This window comes from Rhagoletis zephyria, unplaced genomic scaffold (assembly GCF_001687245.7).
Source record: "Rhagoletis zephyria isolate East Lansing unplaced genomic scaffold, Rhagoletis_zephyria_1.1 Rzeph_scaffold_00889, whole genome shotgun sequence".
Classification (NCBI taxonomy): Eukaryota; Metazoa; Arthropoda; class Insecta; order Diptera; family Tephritidae; genus Rhagoletis; species Rhagoletis zephyria.
The window spans coordinates 12,750-30,583 of NW_016157973.1; the positions used below are offsets into that span (position 1 = coordinate 12,750).

The window sequence follows — 17,834 nt, forward strand, 5'->3', positions numbered from 1 at the left end:
TTTGTTGTTGCCATTCTTTGGACTAAAAATTTGGTTTTTTGCGTTCCTTTACTTTTCCTGTTATTCTCTTTTAGTGAGCGCATTTTGCTTACGCTCTGGCATTTTGACACTTCAGATTTTAGTCCAAAAAGATAAGGAATGAACCTATTATTGAATCATGGGCTGTGAGGTATCAAAAATGTCAAAATTCCTTGGACACATGCGCGAAATAATGGCAATTTTTTCTTGACCGTTTTCTTGAGAGCTGCATACAGGGCTAAACATGAACCAAAAATACAAGATCACGTAAGAACGCGACGTTGTATTTGTAACTGGTTTTGAGAAAAAAGTTTGCGAAAGCGGGTTCGTCAGCTGGGCGTTTGTTTACATCACAAGCACCACTATTTTACACTTTTATTCAAGTAAAGAAGAGTTAATTCAACATGACAACGCATTTTAAAGCATTTTGTTGCATCATTTTACCTAAATTGTGCGTTTAAAGTGGCTGACAATAATTTTGGCTAATTTTGGTTTTCGTTGTTTTCTTTGCTTTGTTTACTTTTCGCTCGTTTTCCAGTGAAACAAGATGGCGTAGAACCCGCTAAAAAATTGACTTTTTTCACTCTCTTCTTCTTACGTGATCTTGTGTCTTTCGTTCATGAGGGCTTAAGCAAAAACAGCCCATAACACAAAGCGCATCAATACAAGGTGGTGTACAAAAACATCGCCGTGTGTAAATGAAATGAGCAATACCAAAAGGGAATATGGAAAATTGCGTCGACAAAAGTTTGCGTGTATAAACACAGACTTAGAAGGTCTTAATTTTTACTATGGGAGCGTAAACTGTAGACTTTAAAACCGTTTTTCTCGAGATTTTGAGTTTTTGGATTATGCCAATATGTAATTGGGCACTTGAAATTTATCCTATATTTGAAAAACAGTTTGCATGTATACTTACATTTACAAGGGCTGGTTTTTTTACGAAGTGTTTGCATGTTGGACTCTTTCCAATTCTTCTTCGCCAATTTGCGAAGTTTCCTGTATTGAGTGGCTATTTTTGGGTTATTTTTTTAATATTTTGCTATAAATACTTTATCTAGTATTCATGTATCCATTAAAACTAAATATTTAATTTTTGGTTTGTGGAAGGAAATACTTTAAATTATATTATATCACAGTTATATACAAAAGTATGAATATCTCAATTGAATAACAAACACAAATTACATGTTTCAAAATGGTACAATTGTCATTTTCATTAGCTTCACACACTTTTCATATTTATGTATCGTCGCGGTTTATTAATTTTCTTTTCTGTTACTCACGGTATATTTCATTGTACCACTTCTAAGTATTATATGCAGTTGATTAGGGACGACGAAATGCAATGCAATGCCATGGAAAAGCTTCCCCACCCACTACGCTGTCACTTCTCTCGTTCATTATTTATTTGCTTTCATTTTTATTCGTTTTGTTTACTTTTCGCAATACGTACATATGTTCCGTTTCGTTTTTGTTTTTAGTTGTTATTGCACACCTCTTTCGTTGTACTCTTTTCTTATTTGTTTAATTTTTGTTGTTATTGCTTCGTATTCTCAGTCGATGAATGACGAAGAATGCGATATTTTTTTGGCCGACTGTCTGACAATATGCCCGCATCACCGGCATTTCGAATACAGCAACTTTTATCGATTTTTCACTACAACAACGCCTCAGGGGTAGTGATGAGGCAATTTAGTAGGCATGGCGTACAGTATGCGACGTGCAAGCGGAGGGATGTGCTCATTTTTTGCAAAGGATTCAAATTTTTCAATAACTTTATAGAAAATCCTTTTTAGAAACAGCTTTTTCCCCTGCTGTGTGACCATCTAGCACCAACGACCGATAGACAGACACAGTTATGCACCACAAATACTACACACTAAAAAAGATGAAACTTAATAACGGCACACTTTTGTTATAACTTCCGTTTAAATTGTTGCATTTCTTACTGCTTATAAAATGCAATGCTTTTCACTTAAACTTTTGATTTTATACGTGCGGAAATTCAATTTTCTTTTTAGGTCCAACGCCTTTCATTGTCGCAAAACGATGACCGAATTAGCAGCTGCATTGGAAATTCAATGACGGAAAAGGATATATGTAGGAAGGATAAGAAGTAGATGACATGTGACACCGTGAATGGTTGCTGTACTATACTCTACGCTGGGGTCTTTAAGGTACAGAACATATAGTATTTTCCGAGATGCTGATAAAACTCAAGTATGTTTAAAAATCTAAGTTTTTTAAGCAATGCTAATCCAAATTATAACTTTTTCAGAATTCCTTTAAACTTAGCGCTTGGAAAAGTTAGAAATTTTAAGAAAGTAAAATCAATATTTTAGGAGCTCTACTGTGAACGAGTTTAAAAACCATCCATGCCATCGCAGCATTTTAGTACAGTTTTTTTTTGGTACGACTTCGCCTTTACTTGAATTCAATAAAACAATTTGTTTTCAAAACCTGTTATATATATAATGTAACTGCCCGTCTCCACAGGATAAAGTTTTTATCTTGATAAATATAAATATAACTAACCAATGGATACCGCTCATTGCCTATCAAGAGCAATATATATCAGAGCTTACATATATCTTGCCATCTATTGCCAGCTATATGGTTGTTTGACAGCTACATTTTCATTTGCACGAAACCTTTGTGGCGGCAACATTATTGATATTTTAATATAAAAGCAGAAATTGAATTGTTTTTTATTGAAATATTTGTTATTATGAACTTGGATGTGAAATAGCATATTATCAAAAGTTGTTAAGCTATTAAATCCGGCAAAAATACTTGTTAGAAGTCATCTTAAAAATGCTTTTATCAAGATATAAAAATCACTCACACAAATATATGTGGCAACCTAAATAACAGCTGTACAGCAATAAAATTTATACTGTAGAGCCGGCCAGCAAGGGATTTTTTTACTTTTTCTCATAAATAAAACTTCCCGTAGAATTAAATTAGATACTTATTGTGCAATATTATTTCATTCATATCAATATTTTAACACACCTCAATATTTTATTGCGCAATTTTATTTGCACCTTCAATATTCATCACTTTTACCTACCTACAAAAAGCGACCCTGATCTATGGCTCCAGCAGCGGCAATTGGAGCAACTCCAGTTGGTTGGTGCTTTCAATGTTGCTTTTATTCAGTCTTTCTTTTGCGCTGGTCTGGTAGTCGACTTGTTATTTGGTGTTTATCGCGTGGCAGCTAAGCAACGTTTATTAAATTTAAAAATAAATTCTAAATATAAATTGTGAAAATTATAGTTAACAAATTGTAAAACGAGTGTACATATTTCAATCGATACAGCGACAAAAAGCTAGCAAGTATCTGGTTTGCTAACTTGGTAAAAAATTTCCAATTGGATATTTTCAGTTGCATACTTGAAATCAAGCCAATTGCTGTTGTTGATCGTGTCGTTCGTTCTGTTCGAGTTTCAAAAGTGCACAAAGCAGAAAAGCAAAAATAGTGTGTGAAATTGGTGTGAAACGAGGACCGAAAGATCTGTAAAAGGCGAATTCTTGTTAAAGCTTCACCCTAGTACACAAACAACGTCTGACACCAACTGGAATTTTCTGATTGAATTTCTTTGTGCTGTTTGTTAGGAGTTTTAAGTCATATTTCTATTCTATAGTTTGTGAAAACCAGCAACAATCATTCGAAATTCATCTAAAACAATAAATATTAAATTTGGAGCTAAATTTTCTGCACAATAATAAAATTTCAAATCGGCGACTCAAGTTTAATTTTGCAAATTGTAAAAAGGAAGTGCGTGATAGATATAATAGAACAAACGGGTTTAACAAAGGCATTTCGCGTGTGCGTCTGAAGCAAAATTAAGGTGACACAATTTTTTGGGCATATTTGTCCATAATCCTGTGAAAAAGTTTACTGCACTGCAACAGCGTCTTTTGGGTGAGGCATATAGTCGTGCGCACGCGTGATCTACGGCATCAACAGGCAAAGTAAATTGACGATCAAGTGAAAAAAATAGCAGCTACTAAATACGAGCAGGAACGTCGCAAAATGAATAAAACTTGTGCACGTTGCCAGAAAGTGGTGTATCCCATCGAGGAGCTTAAGTGCCTGGACAAAGTGAGTTGAAGTTTAAAGAATTTTATCTTATTAAAAATGTATACACTTTCATAGATATTTATTTGTGTTTAAGAATATGAAATTGGGTGAAAATGCGGATCATGATCACTTTAGAAATTCCTGTAGGCTGTGTATCGGCAGCTGGAAACTGGTTATCAATTTATATGTGTACAAAAGGGACAACAGGTGTGCTCGAGTGAGCTTTCTAGCCATGTTTCCCTACCATAGCCAGATGAATCTGCAAGAAAATTATAAATTCAAACGCGAATGATATAAAAAGCATTCGGCTATTAACTGAACTTTTATCAAAGGTAGTAAGGCAAATATCGCATTGTCCCGATTAAATAATAATTTTTGTATATACATTTTTAGGGGCCGGTTAATCTTCCCTTACGATCCTTGTGTATATAGTGCCATTTTCTCATTTAGGGTTTAAAATTTATCTGATTTTTAAACACATTTTTTCAGAACATAATTTGTGTTTAAAGGGCGGCTAAATTTTAAAACCTACATGAGAAAACGGTCCTTAATCAATAATAATAATAATAGATTGGCGCTCACACAATGTGTAAGTGTTTGGCCGAGCTCCTCCTCTGATTTGTGGTGTGCGCCTTGATGTTGTCACACAAAGGGGATGAACCTTCCGTTTTACTCCGACTCTGAACGGCGAGCGTATTTTTATGAGAAGCTGTTTTCATGGCACCAAACACTCGGATGTTTGCCATTGCTTACCGAGGGGCGAGCGCTAAGTATTCGAATTTTTTTTTTTATGTTGTCAGAAACTGGGCCCATACCCAGACCCTGCGGAATGGTACGGCGTACTGCTTACCACTACATCACATCGGCCGCTGTGTATTTAATTGATAATCTTAATTTTCCGCAAGCTGATCGCATCATCATCCATACTAATGTTTGTAATTAGCTACTTAACAAATGCTGCATTTATGGAATATAATTTTATAAAAGCAAGTCCGTACAATTGTCGCCCCATCACTACCCGATTTATGTCTGACCAAGGAGGTCTTTAACTCCAGCTTCACGCCCCAAAAGCTCTGGGGAATTTATATGCATATATATATATATATATATACAACAACAAACGTTTTAGTTGAGAGACATGTTAACTCAACCATGTCAAAGGCGCTGAACTACGAAACAATTTGTAGGCACCGGTGGGCTCCTTCAACGGCTATAGGTCAATGAAATTCTGCTAAATACATGTAAATAATAAAATTGTCGAAGAAGCCGAGTATTCAAAAAACCACAGACCGGAAGTTGGAAATTGCAATGGCGTATGAATGAGGCAATTGTAAATGGAAATCCTTGCGCTTGAAGTTTGTTATTGTTATTGCACAACTCATTGTTGAAGCTATTTTTGTTTCTATGATCTCTGTAGTAAAATGTACATATTTTATTGTTGCAATTCGCCATNTAGAGGTGTACATATGTATATTGTAAAGTTACAATGTAAGCGAGTGAAGTCAAAGACGAGCCAAACTGATCGTGAAGCTAGGCCGGTTTGTGTGCTCACTCGTCGGGTTGGTGTCTGGGTAACAAGCAGTAGACAGCATCTGCCAAATGAAATTATAAACTAACAAAAAAGCGAGCGTACATATGTACATACTTCTGTACATAAATATGTATGTGTCTTTAATTTCTTTATTTTAATTAAATTATTTGTGCTGTGATTCCGCAGTGGCTGCTGCTGCACTCCACCCAACTCCTGTCTCGGCAGATGACGTGAGAAAATGTGGTTTTGCTGCTCAACTGGTTGCAGTCTTACATGCATACTCATATATTCACTACTTGTAGGCAGTTGCTGCTACTCGTGTGGCTTTCAACGTGCAAAGTACCTACAAGAAAAAACTAAAGCTGGAAGAACTTGCTAAGAAGTTGAGTTAATTATAGAACTTACATATGTGATTGCTACAAATGAAAATAGGATGGTGGGAAAAGTATTAAAAGAAGGAATAAGGAAAGACAGAAGGGCATTGGTAAAATAATTCGTCTACAGGGCGAAAATTGCTCACAAATTGACTGTATCAATGTCGAGCGTAAAAGAAAGCATGCAACAGCAGCGTTTTGTTGGCAAATGTGTACGAAAATTGCCACGCAAAATATCGTCAATCAACAAAAGTCAACAGTAGCAGCCACATTAGCATTGGAATGCCATCAAATGCCGCTGGCATTTAGTGTACGTGGGTGCAACAATAGACACATTTGAAGTTTAAAAGCTGCTTAACCACTTCATCTGCCAGCGGAAATTCCACATTTTTAACGAGCAGTCGGTAGCTGGTAGGCACTTTAGAGTAATTTTACTATTTATTTACAAACATACACACACATTTACTTGCAGAAACTTTGAAATGAAAATTTAGGCACTACCATCCAGTATCTTCTGCCATTTGCCGGTGATTGGCAATAGAGAAATGACAGTGAAACGTTAAAAGAAAATGTAAATTTTTGTATTTAAAAAGATATCTACTACATACATACATCCTTTACGTTGGTCAACTGCAAATGGCATGAAATTGCCTCAGAGCCATTTTCAAAAGGCTGTAGCGCACTTCAATTGCTGTAGCGCACTTGTGGGTCTCTTGCATATCGCTCGCTGGCCTGGCCTATGGCTTGTTCCGGTCTAGCCGGATTTTTGTGTGTTTCCTATTTTTCGAATGAGCTGAGATATGCTGTTGCTTGCTGGTATCTACGTAGGCACTTTTACTCTTATGAGTGTACGTGCACTTTTTCGGAATTCGCCACCAACAGACTAACCGTCCAACCGACCTTGAGTATGCTTATTGTTTTATTATGGTTTCTTTGCATTCTCTCGTTGTTTAAGTTTTTTTTTTGTTTAAATCCAGTTTTCTGTTTCGTCATGCACAATTTTATGGTGTTGGCATTTTTCTGTATTCATTATTGAGTTATGTGCTTTTATGCAAGTTAATTGCTGGACTGTTTTTTTTTTTTAACTGAATATCTGCACTGCTAAGTACGTATGTATATATAAAATTATAAAATAACAAAATATGTATTAGAAAATAAGAGAAAACTTTTTTTTTCACAAAGGAGGGTGTGTGCCATGAATGTAACCAAACGTGTTTTGTGGAATTTGTGGAATTTTCGATGGCGTTACCTCAAACAAATTTGTTCACTGCCTAATATTTTGAAATTTAAAGTTTTGGCCAGATAGCGCAGCGGGTATCTATTTTAATACACATGAAAAACTAAAACGGTTAATTTTTAAATGAAAAATACAACCGACTTCTAAGCTCATTCAAAAATTTAGGAGTACCGTTAATTTATTCATGATACAGTAATCGCAACTTAACCAAATTAGTATGGGATAACCTTTGAAACACTGCCTTTCCAATAAAAATGATCGAAAACGGTAACATACACTCGTGGTCACACTATCCTTATCACCTCTTAAACAAAAAAATAAGTAAAACTACACACTATAACATAAACTATATAAATAAAAGTGGGACAAAATTAAGAAAAAATGTATAAAATTTTCATAAAAATAGCTCAAAATTCTGGTTGATTTTCGGCAATTTTTTTTTTTTGTGGATGGTGTTGCTAATTTTTTCCATACAAAAATGAAATTCTAAAAAACCCGAAAACCCGAACATTTTGATTAAAAAGTTTGAAATTTTGTACAAATTTTAAAACGTTTCCTTATGTACTATATACTTTTTGTTGCGTTTTAAACAATTTAAAAAAATTTATATTAATTTTTTTGAAGTTTGTTAAAAATCTAAAAATTGTAGAATACAAAGTATATATCGACGCCTCCAAACCATACCACGCTAAGTCACCTTAGACTTAGTCCGACTTACAAGAAAGAAAAACTGATAATTTTTGGCTTTAAAATCACACAAAAAAATACCAACATATCTAGAAAAGAACCGAAAAAGTTCTGAAAGAATTTACAGAAACCTATGGAAAATCCTCAGTAAGCAAAAAATAAAATACTTTTTAGTAGCTTTTTTTTAAATTAAAACTTATGAGCTTACAAATATTTAGTTTAGTTTAAAAATATATATGTATGTATGTTTATATATTGATCGTCCTGTTTCCATTTTATCTACCTAAATAAAACAAGTGCTGTTGATTTTTGAAGATCAGTCATTCTATGTAGTGATTGCAAACATACCATTTTTTTTTGATTTTTCGTTTAATTAGTTTAACTCTGCTTTGATAACCTACGTCTGCTAGGCGTATGCTTTTTAAAAATTTCGTTCTTTTTTCGCGAAATGAAGATTGAAATCTTCCATTTTAAATTAAGAACTTTTTTAAATAAAATACATTTAAATATCAAATAACTAAAGATTTTAAGACTTCATATCGTAAAATAAAAAAAATCATAAAAATTTTATTACCATAAAATTATGGCAAGCCACACGTCTCACAGACGTAGTATGGTTATCTTTTCAGCAACTTACAGTAGGGTTATCTTTCTATGGTTAAAGTTCTCCAACTGCTTCATAAACATACCCATATTTCTTGTATTATCCTTTCTCGAAGAATCTCTGCCTCAAAATCACAGTCGTCTTTTTTAAAGCTTCGAGTAGGCAACGGCCTCAAGTTTTCTCGGGCTAAAGCTCCTCGATTCTCGATAATATCTATCGGTAACCCTTGGGGGTCGTTTGCTGCCTTCATCTCGCAGCAGTTTCACTGCATCATTACAAATTCGACTAACAAGGCATCCTGTACTATTTCTTAAAATGTCCTTAGAGCCAAGAAGCTTTTAAAATTTATCTGCCCCTCAAACACATTTTTTTGAGAACAAAATGTTTTATGGTGTTTTTGACCTATCTGTGTAGCAAATTAGGGGCACAACTGAGAGTATTTTTCAACGCTGGCATCATTTCCCATTACCTAGTTAGATTTTGAAAGACTTTTTAAAAATAAAAATTCGGTTGTTGTCATCCTGATGAAATTGGGCGAGGGCGCTGAGTGTTTCGATATTCTAAAATGATACCACTTTCTCTTTTCCAACACCCTCCCTAATCAAGTTTATGAGGTTGCGGTATATATTTTCATATGCCTACATCTCGACTGCTCGTCTCAACTGTTTAATCATTTTTAATAAGTGTTAAAATCGTTCAAATGGCATAAGGCCTCTTGTTATTAATTTTGGCATTCATCCACCTTCGATCACTATGTAGACTCACTATGCATGTATGTATGAACATTAGGATGCATAGCACTCCATAAAAAAATTGGTACTGTTTTTCCATGGGATTTTTAAAATTTTTTAATTTTAATGGCCTTATTCATAAAAAAATAAAGTAGTCTTATAAAAGGTTTATAAATTGAAAAATGTATGAAAACGTCAATTTATAAAGCTCTTTAAACCTACTTTATTTTTTATGAATAAGGCCATAAGACTTCAGCCAATTTTTTTCGAAAAACATTAAGATTTGCTGGACCCATTTGAAAATGCCTCCAAAAATCAATAAATTTTGTTATTTTATGGCCTTATAACAATTATAACAAGCTCAATTAAAATTGTTGAAAATAAAATTAGAAAAAAGAAATTCCTAAAAATCACCTTAGATGATAATACAAGAGCTCAAGTGTACAAAGTCTGCATAAAAGTAAAAATATTATTAACGGAATTGAAGCAATGAGATTTTTGTAGGTATTTTAAATCGGCCCAGCTCACGTGAATCTTAATATATTTTCGGGAATTTTTTTTTTGCAGAAGTCAACATATAATATATTTTATAATTCCGGTGGAAAAACTGCAACTATTTTTTGTGATGCACCCTAATGTATGTACATACATAGTATGATAACATTTATTATGCTTGTCACTACAAATTTCCTGATATATTTTGAGTGTCTAGCGGGAGTATTTTCCAGCTGCTTGTACACAGGGCTTCAACTCACTTCATAAATAAACAGTAAACATTTATTAAACCAACCCAGCAAACATTGTGTACCCAATAAATATATTTGGGGAATTGCGACTGACCTGAGGTTAATTTGTGTATCAATCTGCAATGTTGTTTGCCAAATTATTATCAGCTTGAAGAACATAGCTTTCTCAACTGCATAAAAGAGAAAATGAAATGCGTGTCTATAGCATCCTGCTTGGTAAATATTGTGACTTGCTTCAAATCCACTTTTTAGATAATTTTAAAATCTAAACAAATGTGTTTTAAAATTATTTTTTAATGCAAATTTTTTTTTATCCAAATTGTCCAAAGATAGTTAAATAGTAATGTGGTGTAGCAAATTCACTACATTAACGAAAATGTAGGCAATTTTTCTGTGTTAAATTGAAATTTATATTTAATTATATTTTTGCCACCATCTGTGCATGCTAACTTCACAATTATTTATGCATGTACATTAGGGTGTATTCCTCTCCTTACAAAAAAAAATCGGTATTGATTTTTCATTGCAATAATAAACTTCCGCGAAAAAAATTCGTAGAAAAATGTTAAGATTTACGTGAGCCTGGACTTATTTATTTAAAAATACATCCGAAAATCGAGTTTCTCTTTATAAATAAAGTAAGCTTTTCAAAAATTGTTTTCTTAAAAATTATCCAAGATGATAGAAGAGTTTACACTTAAAAGGTCTGCATAAAAATGTTTCAAAAAGTTATCAATGGTATCAAAACAAATAAATTTTTTGAGTTATTTTCAAATTGGTTTAGCGCGTATTAATCTTATCGTTTTTCCGAAATATTTTGGCGGAAGTGTTAAGACATAATACATTTTATAATTCCGATGGTAAAACCGCAACTTTCGGGTGATGCACCCTAATGTACATACATACATATGTACATTCGCTATGTTCAAATTGTTCCAAGCATGCTCTTGTTTGTCTGCGGGTAGTTGACCGATTGTCTTATTTCAATTAAAGTTGACATCATGCACAGTAAGGCAAGACCAATGACATAAAATTACGGACATGACAAATTATGCGTATTCAAATATGTACAAAGACACTTAAGTAAGTATACGGTGAAACCTCTATATAGCGAACCTTGATAAAACGAAAAACTCAATATACGGTTGACGTGGTCCAAAGTTATGCGGTAACATACATAAAAAAAAAAAATAAAAATAAAATAAAAATATTCCGACGAACTGATGACCTCCTCCTTTTTTGGAAGTCGGTTAAAAATAATCCACAGATGTAGCGACGAAATCCCGTTTGCAGAAGCCTCTACAAAGCGAATTCTGATAATGTTGACTGTACGCTTTTCCAGGAAGTGGAGATTCCGGCACCGGGAATTGCAGGGCCGATGATTCTAGCCAGGAAATGTATCATGCGTTACATGGAAGAAAATGCGCAAAACTCCCCAACAAAAAAAGAGTAAACAAAATCAACGGTAATTTTTAGCCACTTGAAACTTGCACTTTATTCTACCAAAACTGAACCTTATTAGAATGAATTGAATACAAAAATGCATACCCGAAAATTTGCTAAAGATTCAGATTAAAAAGTTGGAAATTTTGATGAAAATTTTTTTAGGTTTGATTAATTTTTTTTTTATTTGTGCAACCTTTTTTTATGTGGTTTCTGTTGTAGTTTGAATAATATTTTAAATGAATGCTAAAAAATAAATAAATAAATAAAAGTTGCAAACAATATCATTTTGAATTTTGGTGCTAAATCACTGACTATAGCTGCATTTTGTTTATTTTTCTCGCGATAGACCGTCCAATGGAAATGCCCTCATGCATATTTATTGATATTTTTATCGATATCGATTACATACTTTCATCAACCGTACTTGTGTTCCCTAAAGAGCGAAATACACCACACAAGCGGTTTGACAAACCAAGCGAAATTTCCCTTTGCTTCAAGCCATTTGTGCTGTGTATGGGGGTGTTTGAAGGTTTGACAAACCGCTTGAGGGAAATTTGAGCAAAAATCAAAATTTTTTGATTTTCTGGCCGCCATGTTGACGTTTGATCAAACCGCTTGCGATGTGGATGGTAAAATCGCCTCATTTGTTGCTGAATTTTCACCAAGTGAGGACGTAAGGGAGAAAAATGGAAGAAAACCAACATTTTTAACATTGTGAACCGGAGGAAAACTAAAATTCTGTGCTTGAATGACTCATGTTTGCATGGTGTATGGCGAAATGGGAAAAGTAGGTTTGAAGAATGTTTGACAAGCCGCTTGTGTGGTGTATTTCGCTCTTAAAGAGCGAGATACACACAACACAGCGGCTTGACAAACCAAGCGAAATATCCTNCCATCAACTGTTCAAATGATTTGAAAGTGGAATAAGCAAAAATAAAAATATATCTGCATTTTCATCTTATTAAATACATCGTAGCGACGAAATGTCAAGTTTTGTAAGTATTTTTGTCAATTTGCTTGTGTATTTGCGTATAATTTAGAAGATTGCCAAGTGATAAAAAAAACTGCTGTGTAAACAAAAAAATGGCGTCAGCGGTATATTTGACAATTTTACCAGTTTTAACGCGAAAAACGTTCCCGTATTTTTGGCGTTTTGTCTCTTTCTCCAAGAGCAATTTTGCTTTTTGACAGTTTTACAGGTTTTACCCAAAAACGTTGAGGAACGAAACTCGCATTTTTATAGATGTTCCTACAAATCGACACTTCCCTGAGGACTTCGCTTTCTGTAACATTGCAAATTTACAGCTGTTAAAGCCTTTACAATAGTTGCGTTCCAGATGCTTCACGATTTGCAGGTTTTTACAGGAAGCCGTTCCTGGTGACCGACCACCTTCCATAAGGTTTATTAATGGAGAAAACAACTGTTCTTGCAAATCCTGTAAAACCTGCAAATCGTGAAGCATCTGGAACGCAACTAATGTTGCAATGTTGATTCCAATTATAAAAGTCTACCCTACGAAAATCAAAAAAAAAAAAAAAAACAAATTGTTAACAAGTATCCAATTTATGAACTCAATTTTCGATTTGCTTTTTGCTATTATTCGTTATTTTCTCTAACTAAATAAATAATTTCTGTTTTGATTCGCAAGCTTCAACTTTTGAATGCGTTCGCTAGCAACTGCAGACTTATGCCACAATTATTTGATATTATTCCCTTTAGACTGTGGTTCGTTTAAAACTTTTAATGAGGCCTTGCGCTGTTGCTGTGTCGAGCGGTGAGCAATCAAAAACTTCCAAGCCATCGCCACAGCTTCTGTATGTTTCTTTGCTAGATATCTTCTTGGCGGTTGTAATTCTCCTCATTGTCAGACAAATAGTTAAGTTGGTATTTTTGTCGTAGAAATGGTATAGGATAGTTAAAAATCAATATTTTTCTACCAGAAATAATACAAAATACTTAGCTTATTTAACCATTTTTTCATTGCAACTATAATGTATAGGCCAGCCAAAAACCCACAAAAATCCCGAAAAATGCAATGGGGCGACCAAAAAAAAATCGTTAGCCTTAAAAAATGGTTAAATAGACAATTGGGTATTATTATTGAAAGTCTCTTTAAGAGAACCAGAGTTTTCCGACCGAAAAATAATGACTTTCAAGAATTCTAAACATTTTCTACGAGAAAATTTATTTTCCCCATATAAAAATACATGGAGAACTTTGAGCGGTTTGAGCGACCTCTAAATATTTCTTGATTTCAAAAAAAAAAATGGGGTATNTAGGGGGTGAGAGCATTACAATTCCGACTTTACTGTTTATGGCCCTCCCTAATGTTGCAAGTATGCATTCGGTTCTGGTTCCTTGACTAAGCGCGCGCGTTGTTCAGCAAACAACCGAAACAACAAAAAGCTGAAACTTTGAAAATGCCCAAGTTTTAGCGCTTGTCACAGAGTGTGGTCGCCAGGCTGCTAGGCCGAGGTAGACGGTGGGACGGCGCAAGACAGCAAAAAGCAGCAATAATGACCAACCAACCGTCGTTGGAGTGGCGAACAGCTGCGCGTGGATTTGCTGCATGACTGCATATCGTTGGGGTTTTTTTTTTTTGGTTGTTATTGTTGGCTTATTTTTTGACATTTGTGAGCTGTTGACTTGCAATGTTTGTGGTTGTTGTTTTTTTTATGTTATATTTGTTGCTCTTGTTATTGCCACTTTGGTGTGCTTCGGTGGTTTGCGATTTGCTTTTGGCCTCTTGGATTGCATCTGTAATTGTTTGTTTGTGTTTGTGTTTTTATATTAGTGTTTGTGTAGCTGCAGTAGTTTGTGGACCAGGCCAAAAGAGGTCATTTACTCGTAGATACTTTCTCTCACGTATACCCATACATTCATACAAATGTGCACATATGCATGTCCATAAATGCTTGCATACAAATGCATATACACATACACTAGGCGACAAACGAAAGTGTACACCTTGTTTTTATATAATATTCACAATTATTTTCATGAACAATTTTTTGCATTAACTATTTTTGAAAATACATATAGTTTATTCCGTAATATGAACCATATAAATCAAAGCTTCACACTTAATATAAAGTTCACAAAAATTCAAAAAAATGTTCCTCAAAATTTTTAAATTTTTATTCAGAATTTCTAGAAAATTTTCCAATATGCAGTTGTGTAGTCCATTCAATTTTAGTTTAATGAAGTGCAAGTTTCAAATTATTAAAAATCCCGTTGATTTTTAGACAGACAATAAAATTTTGTTGCTTACAATTTCTCTGCAATTGTTGCTATTTTTTTACACTTTGTTTTCACACTTCTCAAACAATTGCGCGGATAATATTCACCATTTCTGCTTTGTGCACATTTTTGACTTAGCGCTTTTCTTAATATGTTCCGCCTTACAGCTTCGCAGATTCTAAGTGCATGATGGCATGTATATGTATGTAGGTGTATGTTGCAATAGGGTGCTCCAAAAATGCATGTGAAAAAGTAAAGTCGGAATTTGTATGCCCTCCCCCCCCCCCTAGGATTGTTCTATACCGAAAAAAATGTACCCTTATTTTTTATTTTGAAATCAAAAAATATTTAGAGGTCGCTCAAAGCGCCTAAAGTTTTCCATGTATTTTATATGGGGAAAAAACAACTTTTGAAAAGGTAAAATGCTAATAACTGAAATTATCATAAATGTCTATCTCCTCTGTCCCTCTTACTCTTACTCACATTTTTCTTTGTTAATCTTGTTCTGGTCGAATGGGTGACAACCGCAACAAGTAGAAAATTTTTAAAGTTAAGTAATAACCACTTTTATGCTCAAGCTTGGCTTGTTCGCAATATTAGCTTGAGGATATTTATTTTTACATTGAGTAAATATTAAAAAGGAGAGAAAAATACAAGACGGAAAATTACGAGCGTGGATATACAGTATTTTTCGGAAGAGAGTGTACATTAGGGTGGTCCAAAATAAGTAAAGTCACCCCCTAGGATTGTTCTATATCGAAAAAAAGTATAACCCTATATTTTTATTTTGAAATAAAAAAAAAACATTTAGAGGTCGCTCAAAGCGCTAAAAATTTTCCATGTATTTTATATGAGGAAAAAAAAACAACTTTTCATGGAAATTGTATGGAATTCTTGAAAATCAATACTCTTCGATCGGAAAACTCTGGTTCTCTTCAGGAGACTTCCAGTAACAATATCCAATTGTTTATTTAACCTTTTTTCAATGCTAAAGATTTTTTATATATCCCCCCATAGCTTTTTCTGGCATTTTCTAGGGGTTTTGGCGGACCTATAAAATATAGTTACTATGAAAAAATGGTTAAAAAAAATAGCTGGGTATTATTACTGGGAATCTCCTAAAGAGAAGCAGGGTTTTACGGTCGGAAAATATTGGTTTTCAAGAATTCTATACCATTTATACGAAAAGTAAATTTTTCCCCATATAAAATACATGGAAAACTTTGGGCGCTTTGAGCGACCTCTAAATATTTTTTAATTTCAAAATAAAAAAAAAATTAAGGAAAATTTTTTTCCGTATAGAACAATCCTAGGATGTAAGAGCAAAAACATTGCAACTTTACTTTTTTACATGCAGTTTTGGACCACCCTAGTGTACATATTATTATTTGCTTAGTTCGTAACAGGAGATCAACTTTAACATGGAAATTTTATTTTATTTAAGTTATGAAATTGTGGAGGGAACTATAGTTTTACTCCCCCTCTGCACGGTAGACGGTTTTTTTTCAGAAAACTTTTCATGGCGAAATAAACTCAGAAATTTGCCATTGCCTGTAGACAATCAGCTCCGTGCGTAATACCAGAATATATCAAATGTAAATTATGCTTTGTCTGATATTTGTATTGATTGTTGCGATACAAGATACGACGAGATAGCAGAGAGCAGTTAGACGAATCGACATTCCGCACCATGAACGACGACGCCTCCACTTGTATTATGCGCTCTTGACCCGGCTCGCCTGACCAAACAATAGCAGGCGTAGGTCTGATAAATTGCGTCGGCTTCACGGAAATTACTGGTAATACTATCGCCACTCTCCCCACACCCACAGACGTTTATGGTGACAAGCAACAGTTCCTCAAGGTGGCCACTCTTATCATTTTGTGACATGTGGAAGTGTGGTAAAGTGGTACCACTACTCGAACCTGAGAAATCAGCTAATAAACGTGAGTCGTATTGTACGATTATTCTCTTTTTCCCAGTAGGGAAGACACTTCCAACCTTACTACTACACCTCCGTAAAGTGCACAGTACCACCACAGAACTTAACGACATACACACTCTAATAAATCTTAGTATTTTCGAAATCAAAAATCGTCATGTCCTTTTCCCACTTATGTTCAATTTGTATCTGTCGAAACGTTTTCAACCACCAGACGGGGGCTCCCTTATTTTAAAGGCAGACGAGTGTCTGGTTATTGGTGTTCGGCAAGGATATTGTTAGGCTATGTTTGAAAGCAAATCTATCCTATCTTTCTCACTTTCTCTCTAATCCTCTCTCCTAAATTATAAACCGCAACACTTTTCACCAACTGGAAAAACAGTCAGATGCAATTAGGCCATCTACGTTGATGATACATCGCATTCCGAACTGCAAGGGAATGCCTTCTGATGACGTCTGATCAGTAGCACAAGCTGTTCTGCTCGGCTTCTAACGTAGATAACATCCATTTGGTCACTTGCCTCAAGCAGAGCTACCAACTATGTAGGACCGAACCAGATTTATACAGTGGTGGAAAAATAAATAGGGGTGCGACATTTTTACAAATTTTATCTATTTTTATTTTAATTATTATCTATACATACATATATTAAAATTATTATATTAGAATTGAANAAAAAATCTAAAATCGGATAACAATTGCGGACTGAAAATAAATTTGCCCACTGGCACCGTTTTTGTCCCACTGTGCGGCGATTAAACGGAAGAATGCAAATTTTTAAGTATTTGCTTTTCATTCTTATTTACTCGCTTTGCATGTGATCCCGAGCGGATGTATGTACTACAAATATTGTTGATTTGAGTTTTATTAATTTTTTCATTTCTTCTCTTCAGCACCCCGTGCGATGAATCACTTTTATAAGCTTAAAAAACACAACTCACTCGTTCACAAACACTTCGAAGTAAAGGCACAAATGGTAGATTTTTAAATGCCTTAAAGAGCAGCGAGGGGAGAGGGGGAGCCGATGGTTTAGCGAGTGTTAAACTGCTGCGTCCACACAATTTCGTGAAAACACTAACCGGAGGGAATGGGCACAGCATTTGTGAATTGGACAAAAGCAGAAATGAAAAAGGCACGCCAATTGTAAGCCAAGCGAAGACACACTCGCCTGCGCTTTGACTACAC

At 34.5% G+C, this 17,834-nt stretch overlaps 1 protein-coding gene across 2 annotated transcripts in view; it reads left to right on the forward strand.

The window, feature by feature from the left end:
- The first annotated feature begins 3,167 nt into the window (after positions 1-3,167).
- Positions 3,168-17,834, forward strand: part of Lasp (LIM and SH3 domain protein Lasp) — a 64,282-nt gene continuing 49,615 nt past the window's right edge. For both annotated transcript variants that reach the window (XM_017614745.1, XM_017614744.1), the window contains exon 1: positions 3,168-4,129. In XM_017614745.1, the coding sequence (XP_017470234.1) occupies positions 4,061-4,129 (69 nt within the window). In that variant the 5' untranslated portion in view covers positions 3,168-4,060. The remainder of the gene's footprint in view (positions 4,130-17,834) is intronic.